We start from the raw sequence: 21769 nt of genomic DNA, 5'->3' as shown, positions 1-21769 counted from the left end.
TGGTTAAAGTGTTACATGTTATGTGCATTTTACCACAATAAAAATATTTTTAAAAAATAAAGGGATGGATAAATATATACCATGCCAACAGCAATTTAAAGAAAGCTGTTTAAAGAATACCTATATATATTTCATACAATGTGGACTTCAGAACAAGGAGCAATAAAAATCCTCAACATATATGCACCTAACAACACAGCGTCAAAATACCTGAAGCAAAAAGTGATAGAACTGCAAGGAGGGGTAGATAAAACACTATTATAGTTAAAGACTGTAACACTCTTTTATCCATATTTGACAGGTTCAGCCAGCATAAAATCAGTAAGGATATGGTTGAAATGAATGGCATCATTAATCAACTGGATCTAGTTGACATTTATCCAACAACAGCAGGATACACATTCTTCTCAAGCTCACATGGAACATACACTATGATAGACTACACACTGGGCTGTATACATACTTTAACCTATTTGAAAGAGCAGAAATCATGCAAAGTATGCTCTCTGATTATAGCAGAATTAAACTAGAAACCAATAGCAGAGATAATTGGAAAATCCTAAAATATTTGAAGATGAAACTACACACTTCTAAATAACACATAAGTTGGCCAGTGAACATCATAGACAAATGAAAAAGCTGCCAAAGGCGAGCAACCCTGAATCCAAGAGGATCCCAGTCACTTTGAAATACCAACAACAGGGCAGCCCTGGTGGCTCAGTGGTTTAGTGCCGCCTTCAGCCCAGGGCGTGATCCTGGAGACCTGGGATTGAGTCCCATGTTGGGCTCCCTGCATGGGGCCTGCTTTTCCCCTCTGCCTGTGTCTCTGCCTCTGTGTGTGTGTGTGTGTCTCTGATAAATAAATAATTAAAAAAAAGAAATACCGACATTAATAGCTAACACTTAGATGTGCTGACTCTGTATCTAAATACAAATAGGCACTGATTATTTAGATAAATATCTGAACACAGATAAGGCCCTGTTCTAAATACTTTATTGATATTAGTTCCATTTAGTCCCCACAATGGTCCTAAGAAGTAGGTATTCTTATTATTCCTGCAATAACACAGATGAGAAAGCTGAGGCACAGATAGTTTAATTAACTTGCCTAAGACTACACAGCTAGGAAGGGGCAGAGCCAAGCTTCAAACTCAAGCCGTTGGGCTCCAGAGCACATGCTTTTAGTCACTGTGCCATGGTGACTTTCAGGAAGACAAGGAACTCACTGCAGTCTGACGGAGACAGGGCCGGGTCACCAAGATGAAAGAATACCCCTTATGCCTGAGAAATACAGAGACTGCTGCCAAGGAGAAGAAAATGAACAACCATTGGCTGGGTACCAATGAACCTGCTAGTTGAAGTAGATTCTGTTGGGGTCATGCATAAGCATTGTTAATATGTTCCTTATAAATGCTTTATTTAGAGATGTCTGGGTGGCTCAGTGGTTGAGCATCTGCCTTTGGCTCAGGTTGTGATCATGGGGTCCTGGGATTGAGTCCTGCATCAGGCAGGACTGCATCAGGCAGCCATAATAAATGGCTCTCATAAATCAATAAAATCTTTTTTTAAAAAAATGCTTTATTTATGTGAAAGGGAGAAAAGAGAGTGTAAGTCAGATAGGTCTTTTTAAATAAACCTAGTTGAAAGTATTTCCTACTTTTTATGTATTGGTTTTGAGAAAATTCATTTCAAGTGAAACATTTAATTAGTCTTCTCTTTTCACGAGGCTAATTGTCATGGAAATCTAGAAGTAGGTATATTGTGTTAGTCTAACAGCTTTGGAACTGGGCAAGAGACATGAAGTTGCTTTGGGGTAACACCACAAGGATGTTGGGAATTCCTAGAAAGGAAATGTAAGATGTGAGCACTACAACCCAGGCAACTGAACTAATTATAAATGAAGAAAAGTATAGGGGTGCTGGTTGGTGACTCTTGATCTTGGGGTTGTAAATTCATGCCCCATGTTGGGTATAAAGATTACTTAAAAATAAAATATTCAGGGGTGTCTGGGTAGCTCAGACATTTAAGCATCTGACTCTTGATTTTGGCTCAAGTCATGATCTGAGGGTCGTGAAATTGAGCACCGTGTCAGGCTCTGCACTCAGCTGGGAGTCTGCTTGAGTTTCTCTCTCTCCCTCTTCTTCCCCCTCTGCCCCTTCTCTCATTCATGCTTGTGCTCACTCTCTTGCTCGCTCTCTCTTTCTCAAATAAATAAAATCTTTTTAAAATTTTAAGTCTTTAAAAAGAAAGAAAGACATACAGACAAGTGCAGGCCAGTGTCACTCATGAACAAGGGATGCAGAAATCCAAAATAAATATTAGCAAACTGAATCCAGTATATATATATATTATATATATCTTATTCCAGAATGCAAAGAAGGTTTGTTTTGGGGAACTCTATCAATGTAATGTGCCATATTAACATTCTAAAAAAGTGACTTGATAAAATCAATTGATGCAAAACAAATTTGAAAAAATTCAACATCTCTTTATGATAAAAGTCCTTGGCAAACTAAACTAAGAGGAATTCATCCTCTTGACCAGGGCTTGACTTACGATAGATGAAGGAGGCATTTGATAATGATATAATAGGGACTGATGAGAACAAAACAAAACTTGCCTTAGAAAAAATGTTCTCCTTCAGGTTCTTTTCACAGGCTTTTCTTCTTGTTTGTCTACCTGGACTCACGATAAGCCCATATACTCTAGTAGAGGATATGAAGTCACACTGTTTTCAGTCATAGGAGGTTACTGTAAGGGAAAGATCTCATCAATCACTGAAAGTCTAAAAAATCCATAACTTGTTCTTTAGTCTTTAATTCTTCTTGCCTTCCCTTTCCATCATTCCCTTAGCCCTCACTCCAGCTCCAGTTTCATTACTTCCTACCATCATCTACTCCTTCCATCTCAAAAGCCTTGACAAGTAATGTAATAAAGTGTAAGGTACACAGCAGTGTGCCTCTCAGATGTCCCTCCCTTCAGAACTAAGTTACTCATCCTCTCAGTTGCTAAGAGATTTGGCAGCTAATAATTCTCATCTGAGTCTCTCCAGGCATTGCCTCAGGAAGAAGAAAGTTACTTGACCATAGTTATGACCCATCTCCAAGGGCAGTCCACATCCAGTAACTCGTAGATGTGGGGTTCAAGGCCTGGCACCTTTGCCCCGATTAGGGATAACACTGAAGGACATTTCCAAATCCATGAAGACTTTGTACAATTCGCCAACTAACATAGGGTTCCAAATCTTGACAACTCTATTTGGAAAATTTTATCCCCTCATATCTGAGCTGGATATTTCCCTTTGCTTCTACAGATCCACTCACCACCCTTTCTATCCTGTCCGCGTGTCTTAGGAAACTGGCCTCTGCATTTACCAGGCTCCCTTGCCTTCTGGTTTCTAGTTGGATTCGGCCAATGGGGGTACCATCAAGAGAGGCTACATGAAAGGCAGGAAAGCAGTTGAGAAAATGGGAGTCCAAAAGCAAATATTAACAGAGCAAGAACATGGGCATAGTCAAAAAGCCCATCTGGGAGAAATTTTTTAGGAATGGTGAGTTCAGGAACGCCTGGGTGGCTCAGTGGTTAAGCGTCTGCCTTCAGCCCAGGGCATGATCTTGGAGATCCAGGATCGAGTCCCACATTGGGTTCCCTGCATGGAGTCTGCTTCTCCCTCTGTGTATGTCTCTGCCTCTCTCTCTCTCTGTCTCTCATGAATAAATAAATAAATATTTTTTAAAAAAGGAATGGTAAGTTCTGCTCCTTTCCTCTTATTTTTCATTACAAAGCTCTCTGTGCACTTATGAGCCTGAATTAGACTTGTCATCCTTCTTTATTAAGGTCATAATGAGAAGATTTCTGCAGTGAGAAGACAATTAAGGCACTGGTTTGATGGTAGTACTTAAAAAGCAGATTAATTCTAAGGCTTACATATTTAAGATATTTTACCTCTCAAGTGCACACATTTAAGACAAGGTATAAAACTTCTCATTTATTTATCTATCCATTCAACAAATATTTATTGAGCCTCTATTATGTTCCCAGCAGTATTCTAGGCACTGAGGTACAAAATATGTAAAAATCCCTGTCCTCGTGAGAGCTATATTCTATAGAAGTGGTGGAGAATAACAGCATATCCATGCTTGAAAAAGATGACCTTACCAGAGGATTTAAGGTGTGTTTTTGTAATTGTTAAATTAAAATTGAATTCACATAACATAAAATTTGCTGCTACAGAGGATCCAATTCAATGGTTTTTGGTATATTCACAATGTTGTCCACCATCACCATTGTCTTCACTCCCAGAAAATTTTCATCACCCTGAAAAGAAACTCCACACCCATTTGTGACAGGCTGAATGGTGTCTGTCCCCCAGATTCCATGTTTAAGCCCAATCCCCAGAATGCAACCTTACTTGGAAATAGAGTCATTACAGATGGAACTAGTTAAAAAAGGGGAACTTTAGACGCTGAAACAGATACATACGCAGGGAGGACATAAGTGAAGATGAGGTTTACACTGCTACAAGCCAAGGAACTACCAGAAACTAGGAGAGAAGTCTGGAACAAATCCCTCCCTAGTACCTTCAGAGGGAGCATGAGCCCTGGTGACACCTTGATCTCAGACTTCTAGTCTCCAGAGCTATGAAACCATAAATTCCTTTCCCTCCCCCTTCTTTTTGGTGAGACAATAAATCTGTTATTTAAGCCATCCAGTTGTCATACTTTGTTATGGCAGCCTTAGCAAACTAATAAATTATTAACAGTCACTCCATTTCCCTTTCCGCCCAGACACTGGCAACTGCTAATCTGTGGTATGTCTCTAGGTATTTGTCTCTTCTAGATATTTCTTTTCCTTAAGATTTATTTATTTGAGAGTGAGAGAGGAGGGGCAGTGGGCGAGGGAGAAGCAGACTTCCTGCTGAGCACAGAGCTCAACGCAGGGCTTATCCCAGGACCCATGAGATCATGACTTGAGCTGAAACAGAGTCAGACCCTCAACTGAGCCACCCAGGTGCCCCTATTCTGGATATTTCTTATAAATGGAATCATAGGATATGTGGCTTTTTGTGTCTGGCTTTTTCCACTTACAGTGCTTTCAAGATCCATCCACAATTGTTTATTGCATCAGCACTTCATTTCTTTTTATGGGTAAGTAATATTTTATTGTATGGATATACCACCATTTGTTTATTCATCATTTGATTGACATTTGGTTTGTTTCCACTTTTGGTTATTAGGAATATTGCAACTATGAACATTCATGTATAGTTTTTTTTTCTATATGTGAACAGGTTTTTTCAATTCTCTTGGGTATACACCTGGGAGTGAAATTGATGGGCCATATGGTAACACTATGTTTGACTCTTTGAGGAACTGTCAAATCGTTTTCCAAAATGGCTGTAACTTTTTACATTCTCACCAGCAAAGTAGGAGGGTTCCAGTTTCTTCTCAGTAATTTTAATGCAATGATTGTATGTTAGCATATGATTAAAAATATGATGATGAATTTGTTTGGGTCTTAATAGATTTGAAGTGTGAATTTGATTTCCAAGCATTAAGAGCAGTAGGCAGCAGGAAATGCAGAATTAGAGCTTAGAAAAAAGTCAGAGTCAGAGATATGGATATGAGATTCATCACACTTTCCCCTCAAATACAAACTTCCTTTCTTCCACTGTTGAAACTATAACCACATGGTGTATCATTCAAAAGAAAAACAAAACTAATTTTAAAATAGTGACTTTTTTCTTGTTCTAGGACTTCCCTCTTCATATTCTTCGTTTATTTTTCTATTTGTATATTCTCTTTTACATAAAAGTTTGTGAGGACATTGTTTACTAGGGATATTAACTCTTTGTCACAAATGTAAATATTTTCCCCAATGTACAGGTTTGTCTTTTGATTTTTTGTGGCATATATTCTTTTGGATTTTATGTTTATTCTATCTGGATATCCGAAATATCCATGTCAGGCACCTGGGTGGCTCAGTTGGTTAGCACCCACCTTCATCTCAGGTCATGATCCCAGGTTCATAGGATCAAGTCCCAGGTTGGGCTCCCTGCTCTGTGGGGAGTCGCCTTCTCCCTCTGCCTCTCTCTCTGTGTCTCTCATGAATAAGTAAAATCTTTGAAAAAAATAGTAAAAAAATTTTTAAATATCCATCTATTTTTAAATCTTTTTATTTTTTAAGTTTTAAAAATATTTTATTTGACAAAGAGAGTGAGAGCACAAGCAGGGGCAAGTGCAGAGGGAGAGGGAGAAGAGGTTCTCCTCTGAGTAGGAAGCCCTAGATGGTATTCAATTCCAGAACCCCGGAATCATGGTCTGAGACAAAGGCAGCTGCTTAACTGACTGAGCCACCCAGGCACCCCTATTTTTTAAATTTTTAAAAAGTCATCTCTACATCCAACGTGGGGCTCAAACTCATGACCTCAACATTAAGAGTCAGATGTTCTACTGACTTAGTTCCTTCTTTTGGATTTTAAAGATGTTTTAATGAAATCTAGGATTTACTTTATGGCTTCCAGATTGTTTTTGTTTACAATTTTTTTGTTTACACATTTATCATAAATTATTTTCCATATATACATGAATATACATTGGACTTTTTCTACTTTTTTGTCAACCATTATAACTTAGCACTATGTATAGGAAGTCAAATTCCCCTCTTAATTTATTTTCATACTCTAGTTGGCTAAACTTTAGACATTTAGTGTTTCATATACTCCATTCTGATTTCTTCTTCTGTTACAGTGATCTTTTTTATTCTGCTCTATACTAGATTTCATTTGTTTCTAAATTTTTTGTGTGTGCCAATTTTATTTAGTGTAGAGTATGACAGAGTATGAGTCTTCCCTTATTACAACTAACCTCAGAATACCCTTGGCTGCTTTCATATATAATTTTTCCCTACCAATTAAAATAAAGGATTGTACTATACGTCCTTGAGCCTATTGAGGACATTGATTCAAACTGGCTGAAATTCATGGACTAGGTTTATGGACAATTGGGTTTTTACAGTATTGCATTTACATTCAGGAGTACAGTTTCTTTTTTTAAAAGATTTTATTTATTCATAGAGACAGAGAGAGGGGCAGAGACACAGGCAGAGGGAGAAGCAGGCTCCATACAGGAAGCCTGACATGGGACTCGATCCTGGGTCTCCAGGATCATACCCCAGGCTGCAGGCGGCACTAAACCGCTGCAACACTGGGGCTGCCAGTTTATTTTCTTTATATAGATGATGTGTAATCTTCTTTGGTTTATTTATAGTTGTGTTTTTGCTTTTTGATGTGCATCATTCTTAGATATATTTTACTAGTTATCACTGACACGTGCATGATGGCTAATCTAGATTCTACAAAGTCCCTAGTTGGCAGCTAAGAGGTCCATGTACACTGACAATGATCATTTCAGAAAAACAAAAGTGACAATGAAAAAGTTGATTTGAGTTGCAGAGGGGAAAAGGGAAGCATTTCAGGTAAAAGAGAGTTACCAATACTAAAGAAAAACACTAAGAAGGCACAAATGTAATAAACCTGGTAAAGGTAACCATTTGAAGTCAGTGGTTGTTAAACAAAAGTATTTTCACAAAAGGAATTAAGAGAACCACAATATTATGTGTCTGATGAAAAATTCCCAAATAAATTTAGTCACAATAAAGGAAGTTGCTTATGAAAAAGAAAAATCTTTGAAATGAAATGGAAGTGAAAAGAATTCTACTCATTTGCTCAAGGAGAGATTGTCTTTTGAAGAAAATTCTCTTAAGAAAAGGCAGAGATTTATGTAATGCTTAGACTTTTCGCAACATCAGAAAATGTATGGTGCAGAGAAAAACCTACAATTTATTTTTTTTAAGATTTTATTATTCATGAGAGACACACACAGAGAGAGAGAGAGAGAGAGAGAGGCAGGGACATAGGCAGAGGGAGGAGATGCAGACTCCATGCAGAGTCCAACGTGGGGCTCGATCCAAGGACCTTGAGATCATGACCTGAGCCAAATGCAGATGCTTAACTATCCGAGCCACCCAGGTGCCCCCAAAATGAAATTTAAATAATTGTAATTCATGGGTGATCTGTGGCTTAGCATGTGAAATTCACACTAGAGATGGTCATTAAAAATTTTGGTTTGTGCTTCAACATTATTAATCAAGAGGAAGTCCACACAGAGATAACTAAAGCAGGGAGAAATATAAAATTCTATTTGATTATAGGTGATAATTTTCTTACATGAACCAGGACTCCAGCAAAAGATACCCAATGAGAAGCTATATGGCAAAAACTACTGTTAAATTCACATGAGAGAGTGACCTCAACATAGGAGGTGACAAAGCACCAATGAGTGCAGGGACAGGCACTAAAGACCTTCATTTCTGACTACAGCAGGGCCACTCACTCTTGGTACGCTCTCACCTGTGCAAATCCAAAGGACCAGCAGGACAGAGGACAATGTAGTCCAGCCAGGAGAACTCCTGCAACTGGCCTTACATCCTTTACAGCAGGTCAAGTTCAAATAGAATAACATTAAGGCATTGTTTGATGGGCCGAACACCTTGGCCATTATGCAGAACTCCGGGAAGAGGCAGATACCAGGGACCCTCCACAAACACAGAAAGAAAGCAAGCTTGGTGAGCTCGCTCAACTCCTACCCTGGGCATGCGCTCAGGACCTCTATTCATCATCACAGATGAAAAAGCACAAGTGTCCTCCTGATGTTACTGCTGCTGTAGTCGGCGACCTGTGTATCCCTGAGGGCAGTCAAACTGGGTTCAGAAGGTCCGCCTAGTGGGATGCTTGAAACCAACTGGAGAGTGAGTACACATCTGAGCATCAGGAGCAACGGTGTAAAGAGAGTCTCTAAGACCACCCTCAGGCGAGATGCCGCTCTAGGACTCGGGACTCAGAAAAGCTGTTCTCCTTTCCAGAGTCCTGAGAGTCCTTCTGAGCTGTTTCTTTTTTAAGATTTTATATATTCATTCATGAGAGAGGAGAGAGAGAGAGACAGACAGACAGACAGAGGGAGAAGCAGGCTCCACGCAGGGATGTGGGACTCGATCCCAGGTCTCCATGATCAGGCCCCGGCCTGAAGGCGGCGCTCAACCGCTGAGCCACCGGGGCTGCCCCGCCCTGGGCTGTTCTATACCCGGTTATGACCTACTACAGTGAAAGCCTGCAGAGTAGAATCAGCAAAGGGAAGAGGTGCCTGGCGGGCAGGGGGCGGAGTCCAGCAGAAACCAGTCATGAGAGGTCAGTTGTTTTCTCCCAAAGGAGTCACACAGTCAATGCTTAAATTCTCCCAGGAAGGATGTGTGAACAGAAACCTGCCAGGTGCTACCAGCCAGGGAAGCTCCCCCAGCCCTGGGGGTCCAGGGTTTTTAGGGAGGTGATGTGGCCGTGCAGCATCCATGGGACTGATGTTAGCTCCTCGGGCGACAGCCCTCCAGAGGTCAAGCTAATATAGCAGGGCCCAGGGCCTCACACATGCAAAACCAGATGTTCACCATAAGTCACACTGTTTGCATAAACGATCTGGCCAAACTGGAAAAGCAGTGCTTAGAATACAAAAACACTCTTACTAGGCAGAATGTGACACAGGGGCTTAGTGGTGGTCTCCCCAGAGCCAGATAAGGGGCAGTCCTCCTGAAACAGGATTTTCCTTTGAATTTACGGGGCTTGAGCAATCCAGGCCTCCTAGGTTTACTCCTTACAAGTCATCTCCACTTCTTTAGAAGTCTAGTCGCCAACAGAAAAAAAAAAAAAAAAAAAAAGGTGTTCAGCTGACTACGAGGGGCGATCCTGGGTGAGGCTGGAGCCAGGCACGGGCCCACAACCGGGCACGAAGGTGGCAAAGGGGAAGGCCACACTGTGGGAGGGGACCGCAGCGGCCACAGGCACGTTTACCCGGTGTGTATGAGAAAAGAGTGTACACCGTCACCACGAACCAGGTGCCTGCTGTGGGCTAAGCCCTGGGCTTGGGGCTATCAGATGCACCTGACATCGATCACAAAGCCCTTTAGGCAGGTGGTCTTCAGCTGTGAGCCAAGGGGCCAGAAAGAGGTGGAGACAAGCCTTCTCCCCTATGGACTGACATACCCTAAGAGCCCGGACAGAGGATGCACCGGAAGAACACCCCGGCATGTTTCGAGGTTCCAAAGTGACAGAGTCACACTAGAAATGCTGGCATTGCAGGAGTGCCAGACCCGTGTCCTTCACCAGGCCCTACCCGGACCATTAGGTCTTCCCTTTCCGCGTGAGCACTTGTCCCTGTATCGTGAGGACACGGGCAGGGTCTGACCAGGGCCGGAGACCAGGTATTTCTGCAGCTGGGGCTTTCTCCATGGTCCCCGGGGCACTGGCCTACTAACTCAACTTTTCGCGCCTCCTGATAGGCATGTCTGAAAAGAAGGTTAGCGGGTCACCGCTCCTCTAGAAATGCAGAAGCAGTATCTCTCGGCCTGGCCATCACTTATGGAATTCATTCCCAGCGGAGAGCAATACCCCCTCGCATGCCTGAGGGAACACAGGCTCTTCTCCCTCCCGGGACGCCAGCACAAAGCTTGCACGGTCACTTCCCAGAACCGTGCGCTGTAGATCTGGGCTATGAATCATCTCGATCATCCAGGGAACATAAGTTTCCCCTCACAGAGGGGAAAGGGAAAGAGAGGGGGGAAAGCAGTAGGTTCAAATGGAAGATCACATACACGTACGATGGATGCCACGATGGTTTTTGTCACATGCTTCTCTCCACGGTGCGTGGCACCTGCTGTGGCTCTAGCGCAGGAGGAGCTCGGCGCCAACTGAGCTGACACCCGACCATGCACCGCCCGAAGAGTTCTGCGGGGTGACCAGGCACCCTTGTAGGGCCTGGTCCTACAAGGGCGGCACACACTTGGCCTCTTTCCCCCAGATCCTGACAAGTAGCAGAAGTCTGTCCCCAAGGGCACTTAACAGGCTTTCTGTGTATGCTACCCACTGTGTATGCTTACTGTGTAAGCTACCAACGACTGCCACTGGCAGAGACCAAGACTCTCTGCTTACGTTAGGCAATGTTGTCCAAAAGCAAAAACCAGTCTCCCCGGACGCCCGGGATGCCTGACTGGGGCCACGGGATTTATTTCAGGAGAATCCGGCATCGGGGTTTCTCAGTCTGCGCGTGGGAGTGGCCCTGCAGCTTGCTCCCGAGCCCTCCTCCGGGCCACTTCCCGCAACTGGGCCTGACCCCTGCTCTCTGACCCCTGGGCCTGGGAAGCATATGGCGCCCAGGGAGCGGCCCCGCCCCCAAGATGGCCGCGCCCATGTGCCGCTGAGGACCGCAGCAGGCGCCACTACCGTTTCTTATTCTGAGAGCCCAAGGAAGCGGACAGCGCGGCTTTGGGAGACGGAGGTTGCGCAGCAGAGCGGCGCGACAGAGGGCGCTTCGGCCTCGAAGGCGGTGGGACCGGGGCCCCTGACAGCCTCCGCTGGCGCCTCGCCGACGGGAGACGCCACCCCACCCCCACCCCGGCCCCCGCGCCGGCCTGATGTGCGCCGAAAATGGTTGCACGAACCGCTGTTGGCGGCGCGAACAAACCGGGGCAGAATCGCTGCCCGCGACGCGCGCCATCTTGGGCACTGGCAGCAGCGCCCCCCTCCTTCCCAAAGCCGATCGTGCGCGTGCGCGGCGCTCCGACCTCGGGCTGCGGGGCGACGGGAGCGGAAGTGCTCCGCCGACCCGAGGGCGGTGCGAGGTCGCGCCGGTTGTTGTTATCCGCCCGGACTGGCGGGTTCTGGTAGCCAAGTACGGGGAGGCGGAGCGGACACGGGCCGGAGGGGAGGGCGGGGTGATGGGTTCGCGTCCTCTGAGGGCTCGGGGGCCCGGGGCCGAGGGGTGAGTGTGGGCGGCGCGTCGCGGGCGACGCCGAGTGACACAGTCAGTGACTTTGCTGAGGGCCTAGTAAGTGCAAGGCGCCCTTGGGGGTCACGGTCATCTTCGCGATGGCCTGTGAGCAGGTGTTACCGTTATCTTCGTCGCGAGAAAGCAAGAACAGAAAGGCTCGGAATCCTGTCCAAAGTCACACAGCTAGTAAACCCCTGCGGATCCTTCTAGCCACCACCCCCGCCCCGCCCCGCCCCAACCCGCCCGCCAGCCCTTAGGCCTTTCTAACTAACGTTCCCTCCCACCCTCCCGAAGGTGATCGCGTTTGCTGCTTGCTGCCTGCCTTCACTGGTAGAATAGAGCTCCACCACAAGGGCGGGGAACTCTGATTCTTTGGTTCCCTGATGTGTCTACCTGTCTGCAACACGCAGAACAGGCATATTGCGGGCACTGACATTTTCACCGTGAATGAAAGGGACAGGGCAGTTTCATTTCAGAAGGGGGGGGCTGCGGGGGGGGGGGCTTTTATGAAGGAAGTGTGTGGTCAGGTCCTTGTCTGGTGATAATTGGGGCCCTACTAAGCGTCACTCTCCAGACTCAGACGAGGCCTTGTGCTTCCTTCCATAAAGGAGAACATTTGAGTTTTCCTCAACTTCACGCCATAGGGTGAAGGGGTTGCTAATTGCATCTCCTGTTTGGTCCTTCCTTCCAGGATCAGGTTGCAGCGCTGAGACCACTGCTCACCAACTGCAGATTCCAGCTCACCTGCACCTGAGCTTCCTGGTCTACAGAAGAGCCAGTCTGAGGCCTCGGAAGGTGAGTTCCAGCGTCAGAGGCACAGATGGGGTGCTGCAGTTGATGGTCCTAGCTGAGGTGCGTTTGTCGTCTCTGAATCCTTTGGTCCTGCATCCTTAGGAGCAAGAGAGCTCTTCTGAAAGGCTTAGGAGGAGGAACTTCAGCCCAGACCCAGAGCCCAGGGCAGAGGATGCAGGCTCTCAGGACAGATCCAGAACCCAGAGTGGGGAGTACAGGCTCACAGGACAGACCCGGACCGTAGGGCAGAGGGTGAAGGCTGAAGGACAGCCGATCCAAGAAAAGCTAGACCTGGAGTGGCCCCTGTCCCTGCTCCCCCTGGGAGAGAGCATGCTCAGCATGTGACGGTGGGCAGTTGAACCCCATCAGAGGAGAGAGGTGATGTGTACAGGTGGATGGAGGGATGCTGCCAGGAGGCAGGTGGCCCGCTACAGTCCTGCACGGGCAGGGGCAGGGTCACGAGGATCACTGCCAGCCTCACAAGAGTTTCTGGTCTCCTGACGCTAGACACACATAATGCTCCCCTCTTTTCCATTGGCTGTTTCTGGAATGCGTCAGCCCTAGAGTGTGAACATCCCACCCACCTCTAGCAGAAATGTGGGTTTTCCCTCTAGTCTGGCTAAAGCGTACAATAGTTTTGTATCGGTTTCTTTTTTACTTGGCAAAATCTGTAATCAGTCTGGAGGTACGCCGTCTTCTGGTTCTGCTACCTCGTTATGGTGCTGCTGTCATTGGACCTGAGGGCGTGAGTTGTGAAGCTGCACGGAGCCGAACCCTGTTGTCCCGAGGCTGCCTGCCTGGCGGGAGGGGGGGTGTGTGTGCTGTGGTGACAGCAGCTACTCTGTGCAGAAGCTCCTTGCGGAGACTCCTTTTGAAACTGCAGAGCAGGGAAGAACAGGCCGTTGAATGGACCTCCTGGGAAAGGAGGAAGTCAGGAGCCAGGAATGCGGTGGAGGCGGGCCAGCGAAGGGCAGCGTGTGCAGTGCAGGGTGCCAAGGTCGGTGGTTTCCAGCTCCTCGTGGAATGACCAGTGCTGGGCTCCTCCCCTCCCTCCCTGCGCCCTGCCTCCCCTCCCTGCCCCTTCTCCAGCCCTGGTTTCTCTCCACCTGCAAACCACAGCCAGCCAGATGTCACTGTCCCCCAGACTCTGCTCGGGGTCTGTCACCTCCGAGGCTCAGTGTAATCATTCCTCATTTGCATCTTATGAGTAATGATGTTCACGTTCAAAAACGCAAGTAAAGAAAAGCAGAAAAGTGAAATCCCCCGTCCAAGAAAACCAATGTCAGCCATTTTAATAAATGCTCTCGTATGCTGCTGCTCATCAGTATGCATGTAACGGTGAACAAATGAGCTTGCGTTGCACTTGCTTTTTCTTAATCTGCTTCTAAATATGTGGAGAAATGAAACAAAATTCGTTTTGGAAGCCCGTAAACACAAGTCGTGGGCTTATCCACGTCCCAAGGGACCGGGCTGGAGGTCCCAGGCACGTTTGCACGTCATTCTCCCCAGGACGCAAGGGTGATTGTTATTAGGCTGGTGGGGATGGTCTCCTGGCTGAGCACCCTGATCTTGAGCCCCTCATTCTGTCTCCCTAGATCTCCGCCCTTTGTCCAGGGCAGACCGAGATGGCCACGGCCCAGGTGAGTTCCTCTTTACCCCCTCCTTTGTTTCCAGTGGACTTGAGGCAGCTTTGGGGGATCTGCACTGTAACCTTAACAAATCGGTCCCTCCCCTCAGCTGTGGCTGCTTTCTCTTCAGGCTCTGATCCACCTATGGTTTCCCTGATCCTTCCCCTCCCCATAGAAACTAAACACAATAAAACAAGAGAAGACAGCAAGAGAGTGAGCATTCTTGTCAGACTTCTTCCTCTGGGAAACGTGCCTCCTCCGTTTTCTTTTACTTCTCGGGGAAGCTCGTTCCGGTCCATAGACTCGTGTGCTCTTCCCGTGTCTCCATTTCCACCTTCCACCTGTTTGCTTTTTCATTATGTTCAAAATGGCGAAAGGAAAGCCATGCCTGACATTCTGTGCGTTAAAGAATAGTCCGAATGCCCCTGTTCCTTCTGCCCCCGGTGCCACGTTTCTCCTCAGACTCCCCACTGGTAATAGTTTCGGGATGGTGTGGGGTGGCTGCATTTCCGTCAGGTTCACTTGCTGAGAACGGGTCCGTCGGCCGTGTCGGGTGGGTGTTTTTGCACAAGTGCCATCCGAGCCCCGCTCCCATCTTCTTTTCCTGCCTGGTTATTTTCTGGATGGTGTTCCTCCTCAGCACAGAAAGATGATTTCCGTTACTCTGCAGTGCTAGGGATGTATCATCCAACTCTTGCTCTGTTTGCGTATTCAGGTTTTGAACGTTCTTTTTCTGTTGTATATGGTGCCTCTTGGATGACTCTTTATGTGTGTGCTCAACAGTGCGGGGGGGGGGGGGTTTATGTATCCTCACCTGGAGGTTGGATTTTGGGTCTAAGGTATTCACACTTTAATTGGCTGTCCCAAATCCTACACTGATTACTCCTTTCCCAGAATGTGAAAAAAAAAAAAGAGACCAGATAGTTCCTGTGTCCGGCTTTTCCAGGATGTTGAAAGTCGAAAATGAGTCCAGTCGGTTCTGTGAAGCCACTTCACCTTAGGTTTGATAAAGATGTCACAGAAAGTAAGTTACATTCCCGATGCACTTGACAACACGGATACCAAGATTCTAGAAACATGTTCTGAATAGGGCGTTAATAAGCTGAATTGAGCACTGCCGAATGATTTGTCCATACGGTAAAAAAAATTCAGACAAAAGCCTTGTTTGACAAAGGGTACACACTAATTCTTGTGTGTCCCCCATGCCCCTTCTCCTTCCTCGTTCATTCATTCTTGGAGAGATCACGCATGCACATCTCTTTCTTGTAAGAATGCCCTTTACTTCAGATTTCTTCCTTCACGTGAGACTCAAGCACATTCCGGACTTTTCCGCGACCATTCCATTTCATTGTGCGTCTGAACAACCCCAGAGTTGGGCACGCTTGGCACGTGGGTCAGGTCAGGCTGTGTGTAGAGGGCGGTTGTGTGCCTTGGAGGATAGCTAACTGTGTCACTGCCCTGGATTGTCTTGATGTCAGTGTCCCCACCCACTCCCCCTTGTGGTGACAATGAAGAGTTTCTTTTTTTTTAATATTTTATTTTATTTTATTATTTTTTTTATTGGAGTTCAATTTGCCAACATATAGCATAACACCCAGTGCTCATCCCATCAAGTGCCCCCCCTCAGTGCCCGTCACTCAGTCACCCCCACCCCCCGCCCACCTCCCTTTCCATGAGAGACTCCTAAGAATGAAGAGTTTCTACAGACCTTGCCAGCTGTTCCCCGGAGGGCTAAATCACCGGCGCGTGGTACCCCATTTCCAAAAATGGCTATGCGATATTCCACTGGCTGGAAATACCAGTATGTCTTAACCCTTCTGCCAGGGATGTACATCGAGGATACCCTGGTCTTTTGATGTCATAAACGGTGCAGCAGTACTTCCCCGTGTACGTTTTCAGTTTGTTCCTCGCAAGCATGTCTGGTCTGCAAGGTAGCTTATTAGACGTGAGGATTCTAGGTCAGCGGCGATGTGCATCTTGAATTTTGACAGCAGATGGCCACTGAGCCAGGTGTTGCCCTGTGCTCACCAGTGTGGTCATGGTCCCTAACACCTGACTTGTCACTTGGGAAGGGTGAGCAGGGGTGGGCTGCTCTGAGAACTCCTCCTGCTGGCAACACATGCCTGTCACTGCCCCTGTGCACACGGTGTGGCCTGGCGTGTGTCGGTCTGCTGGACTGAGTGAACTGCTGCCACGTGTGGCCTGTTGGGGCCCTACGGGTGCCACACATCCCCCAGATCAAAGACCGGCCAGTGTGGGTGGGACAGGAGGAGATCCAGAGCGTAAAGGGTTGGAGTATTGCGCGCGCGCGCTCTCTCTCTCTCTCTCTCTCTCTCTCTTCCTCCCTCTCTCTCTCTCTGGTGGGAATCTGGCCACTCAGAAACTTCTGAGCTTCTGTGTGGTGCTGACAAGACCTTTCCTTCTCTACCTCAGTCTGCTGACCGGGTCAGACTCCCACCCTCCTGCTTCCTGTTCCCTTTCGTGATGGAGTAGCCACAATCAGCAGTCTGAGGACTGTGAAGGAAAAACCCAACGCAGCCGTCGCAGTCCTGGAAACAGCCCGGTTCTTCCCACTGTGTCTTTCCTGCCTATCTTTCTCCCGTGTGTCTCCTCCACGCTCACACGGAACACTTTCTCCCCAGAGGTGTCGAAGGTTTGCCCCACCCCCACACAGCTCTCTGCCACAGCAGCTGGGCGTCCTGCCCCGAACTCAGTATTGACACCATCTCTCTGGAGAGAGATCCTAGATCACATCCCACAGGTCGAGGGTTTGGTCCCACCAGACTACCACCCCCCCCCACATGCCCCATCAGATGCCAGCACCAGGCACAGGCTTTCGAGCAGCACGCTATAGATGAGAGGGACCAGTGATCCCCTCCTTGGATTTGATTACTTGCTAGAGTGGCTCGCAGGACTCGGGGGCACAGTTACTTACATTTACTAGTTCATTAAAGGACACGATGAAGGACCCGCATGAATGGCCAGATGAACAGATATATAGGGCAAGCCTGGGAGGGCCCTGAGCTCGAGAGCTTCTGTCCCCATGGACTGGCAAGCATCATCCTCCCGGTATATAGATGTGTTCACCCACCTGGAAGCTCCCCGAATCCCACGCTATTGAGACTTTATGGAGGCTTCAGAGCACAAGTACGATCAATTGTTAACTCCACCTCCAGCTCCCCCCCTCCCAAATCTGGAGAAAGGTGAGTGGGGCTTAAAATCCAGAGCTTCCAATCACAGCTTGGCCTTTCTGGTCACCAGCCCGTCAGCTCAACTAGAGTCACCTCATTAGAACATGAGGTGCTCCTTGTATTCTTCTCACTTGGGGATTTATAAGGGTTTCAGGAGCTCTGCAACAGGGACCTAGAGCAAGGCCTGTATATACTTTGTTACGTCCTAGTCCTGACGGAGGCGCTGTGTTTAGAACCGTTGTCATAGCTCTGTGTCCCCGCGAAGCCTTCTCTGCCAGTCCCAAGCGGAACCGACTTCCTTCTATTCTCTGTTCCCTGTGCTGCATCTGCACCGCCCTCGGACAGCCCCCCTCCGCACCCCCGCCGCCCTCCCTCCCTTTCATAGGTGAGTTTGTAAGTGTTGTGTTCCTCCCTCTACTAGGTGGAAGCTCCTTCCGTTCAGAAGGTGTGTGCTTGTTTTTATCAACCTTTATATCCTCTGGCCGTACCAGCTTGGTCTGTGTTCAGTCAGTGAGCCGAAAGACTGCATTTCCAGAGGAAGATACTTTTGACACCTATTCTGTTTCTTTATAAAGTTTACGATAACTTTGGTTACAGAAACACTCCGTGCACTACATGGTCTCAAATTGCGTAGTGACTGGCAAAGAACAGTTATGTAGAGAAAGGCGGTGCAGTGTCGTGTTGAAACACGTGGGTGCGGAAGGCAGAGCACACGTGTTCTGATCCCTGTATCGGAGCTGTGTGACCCTGGGCAGGCGACTTTCCGCTCTGTGTAAAGCCAATCTGTCCTCATCTGTCGGGGTCTCCTGGGGTGGGAGCCATATTGAGTCTCTTCTACCTGTGGAAGACTTAGGATGGGACATACCGTCCGTTCCCCAAGCCCATCCCTCTGGGCTAATGAGGCCTGTGCTGTTGCAGGAATTGTTGACCTTCAGGGATGTGTGTGTGGACTTCACCCTGGAGGAGTGGCAGCAACTGGACTCGGCTCAGAAGAACCTCTACAGGGATGTCATGCTGGAGAACTACAGCCACCTGGTGTCCGTGGGTGAGGGCGGTCCACAGTGTGACCGGAACACAGCCCACTCGTGTCACCCACTCTGGGGCTTGTGAAGCCCAAGGCTCCCTGCTGAGAAGTCACAGTCCCGATTGCAAACACCTCCCCCCACCCCGCCCCGGGATATGTATGGCTTGCACTCCTCTGTGAATGTTCTGGGCTGAGGGGCAAAGGGCTCTCCTCATGGGGCAGGCTTCGAGGCTGGACCCTCTGCAGTTGGCAAGGCTAGGTCTCGGTTCTGGAACGCCTCTGGCGTTGATAACGACCTCCTGTGTCATTTCCCGTCCTCAGGATACCTAGGTGCCAAACCAGATGTGGTCCTCAGATTGGGACGAGGAGAGGAGGCCGGCATGACAGAGGGAGAGACGCCAACGTGGAAGTATCCAGGTGAGCGGGCGCTGGGCCAGTCAGGCCAGGCCAGGGGACCTAGGAGGTGAGCGAGAGCTGGGTGTCAGGGCCATGCCTGGGAGCTCTTCTCGGCGCCCCGGACTCGGGGACACGACTTGGGTTCGAGGAAACGAGCCGCCGTCATATCCAGGAGCCGCCTGCACCTGCCACCCTCCTGGGGTTCAGACAGTGTGGCCACTGCTGCTGTCAGATGCCATCTCTACCTGCCAGTACCCTGAGCCTTCCCTCTTCCCCGCTCCCCCTCCTTTCTGGAAGGTTTCAGGGTGTTTCTCCTCCCCTGGGCATTGGCTTTTTCCTCAGAAGAGGCACGGCTGTAGGGGTGAGGCTTCCCCTTTATTTGTCATGCTGTGGGCCTCTTACATCTGATGCTCAGAGTTTCTTCAGCCTCAGGGAAGTTATCCTGCCTGACTTGTCGGGGTTGGTGTGGCCCTAAAGCGTTGCTGGCACCCTCTGGCTCTGCCAGGCCAGGCGGCCGCCATGCTCTTCTCTGCGCCCGTGTCGTGCTCGTCAGCGTCTGCCTTCCCGGGACCGTGTCCTCTCTTCTCAGGTCCTCAGTCTCTTCCAGACGTGACTGGACTCTCCACCTGATGTCAGATTCCAGCTCTTACCCATGCCTCCCTCCCACTCACCCATTTTTGTCTTCTGTGTCCTCTCTGTGTCTACTCAGAACACAAGGGACCTAGACAGGACGTTACTCCCAGGCAGCCTGCTTCACGGAGCTTGGCCGCCATCCTGGGCACAGCTGCTCTTTGCCTTGGTCGTGGGTTTGGTTGGTCTGGGTCCCTCGAGCGCTCCACATGCTCTTCAGATGCCGGTCTGCCCCCGTTCCTTGCGCACTCACAGTGGCGTCTCTGTGGGCCTGTCCGAAGACATCTGTCTAGAGCCCTGGGACTACCGGGTGTGCTCTGTGACCTGCAGCCCCGGCTCTAAGCAGGCTCTCGGGGGCCACCTCAGCTTACACATGTGAATCCGCTCTGCACGGGGGTTTGGAGTTTAGCTGCAGAGCCCTGGCTCTACTGCACTCTGGCCCGGCCACGACCCCTCGTGTCTCCCGGACGGCTGCCCCAGAGCCCTCCTCTGCTGGGCTGTGCACCCTCTTCCTCAGGGCCTCCCTGGGCTGGCCCTCACCCACCTCCCTGTAGCTTCTCCCAGGGCTGTGTGGGGGTACGGCGTCCTCTTCATTGCTCCGTCAACCTCATACCCACTGCTGCTTTGCACAGATTCCTCAGGCTTTTTGCTCTCCCCGTGGCATACTTTTCCCTGCCTCCAGGGCTTTCCAGGTATTGAAATGTCCAAGTCCCATTCTCAGTTCAGTGGTGCCCTGGGAGGAGGAAGCGCAAACTCAGAGGCACAGTCCAGTTGCCTCGAGTCCAGTTGCCTTATGTGAAAATCTGTGTCATACTGAAAGTAACCGTGAGCATGCTCATTGTCAGCGCGGGCAGTACAGGAGACGGGTCGCGTCAGCACATCCCCAGCCACACCTCCAAGGGCTGCCTGCCTCTTCTCTCGGTTTCTGTTTGTAATTCTGCTGAGGGTCACCTCCTGGGTCCCGGGAATGCCTTCACACCTGCATTTCTGGAGATTTCTATGTGATCTCCCCTCTATATGGAAAATGAGGATTTAGCTCAGTTACACCGTGGCCTTCTCCTCAGATCTTCGCAATGTCTGTTAAGTTGTTATTTGTAGTTTTCCTGTTACATTTATAAGGGTAACCAGTATATCTAAGGTGCTTTTTTTTTTTTTTTTGAAGATTTTATATATTATTTATTTAGAGAGAGCAAGCAAGGGGAGGGGGCAGAGGCATAGGAGGAGAGGGAGAGAGAATCTCAGGTGGACTCTACACTGAGTGTGGAGCCTGACTCGGGCTCTCTATCACGATCTTGAGATCATGACCTCAGCCAAAAGAGGCAGCCCAATAGAGCTGAGCTTCTGTGCCTGCATTCCATCTGGTAGCTTCTTTTAAACGGAGCTATGTGTCTCTGGCTGATTTTCTGCCTGGAACACAGAGCCCTAGAGAGTACCTGCATCTCATTCTTACCCATCCAGGTGTGGGAACATTCGGTAAGTATTTTTTCCTTTTGGAGAAGAGCAGAGGAATGAGGTTCTGTGTCCATCTGCAGCCAGCCGTCAGCAGCTTGGGCTTTGGAGCTCAGAGCCTGGATTTGATTTCTGGCTTCTTTGCTCACTAGCTGTCCCTCTGCGCACTTGACTCAGAGTCTCTTTTTTTTTTTTTTTTTTCCCCTGTTTGTAGAATGGGGCTCATGCTAGAACTTACAGGATTGTTAGAATTTCATGAGTGGATGAATGTAAAGCACCAAGAAGGGTGCCTGGCACCCTGGGAGCTTTCAGTAGATGCTATCACTGTTTTTGTTGTTGACAATAAAATATTTCTTAATACAGTCTTTGTTACCCCAAGGTGTATCACATAGTGACCTGTGGACCCCTCACGATACTCACGCGTAGGCCCACCACCATGTGGAAATGGTTTCAGAAAGCCTCGGGTGGTACTGGTTCTGTGTATTTTGAGTGACGCTCCAGACAGTTCTGATGCCCATGTCCAGTTGAGATCCACTGGTTTCAGTATCCCCTGACAAGGGTTCAAAGGCACAGGGAGACATGGCCAGGCCTCACCCAGGGGCATGGGATCAGGTGGGGTGGGAAGACAGGAGCACGTGGACTCACTACTGGACTCCCTTGTTTTCCCTTTCCCCATTGTTCGAGACTTCAGGCTACTTCGGGACTGCTAATTCCCCTGGGCCCTGGAGGAAGTTTCTGGCAGGTCCCATAAATTCTCTAGTTGTTCTAATGGCGCCTCTGGGTGCC

The 21769-nt window shown here is 48.4% G+C and overlaps 1 protein-coding gene across 16 annotated transcripts in view; it reads left to right on the top strand.

The window, feature by feature from the left end:
* The first annotated feature begins 11274 nt into the window (after nucleotides 1-11274).
* The window catches only part of ZNF674 (zinc finger protein 674), a 33140-nt gene continuing 22645 nt past the window's right edge, over nucleotides 11275-21769 (top strand). Inside the window, exons 1-7 of one of the 16 annotated variants that reach the window (XM_025468908.3) lie at nucleotides 11275-11429; nucleotides 12565-12668; nucleotides 13344-13410; nucleotides 13515-13662; nucleotides 14261-14305; nucleotides 18403-18529; nucleotides 18830-18925. In XM_025468908.3, the coding sequence (XP_025324693.1) occupies nucleotides 13382-13410; nucleotides 13515-13662; nucleotides 14261-14305; nucleotides 18403-18529; nucleotides 18830-18925 (445 nt within the window). In that variant the 5' untranslated portion in view covers nucleotides 11275-11429; nucleotides 12565-12668; nucleotides 13344-13381. The other 15 variants (XM_025468911.3, XM_025468906.2, XM_025468909.2 and 12 more) reach the window with 15 other exon arrangements.

Source organism: Canis lupus, chromosome X, assembly GCF_003254725.2.
Source record: "Canis lupus dingo isolate Sandy chromosome X, ASM325472v2, whole genome shotgun sequence".
NCBI lineage: Eukaryota > Metazoa > Chordata > Mammalia > Carnivora > Canidae > Canis > Canis lupus.
This window is presented reverse-complemented; position numbering and strand designations above follow the sequence as displayed.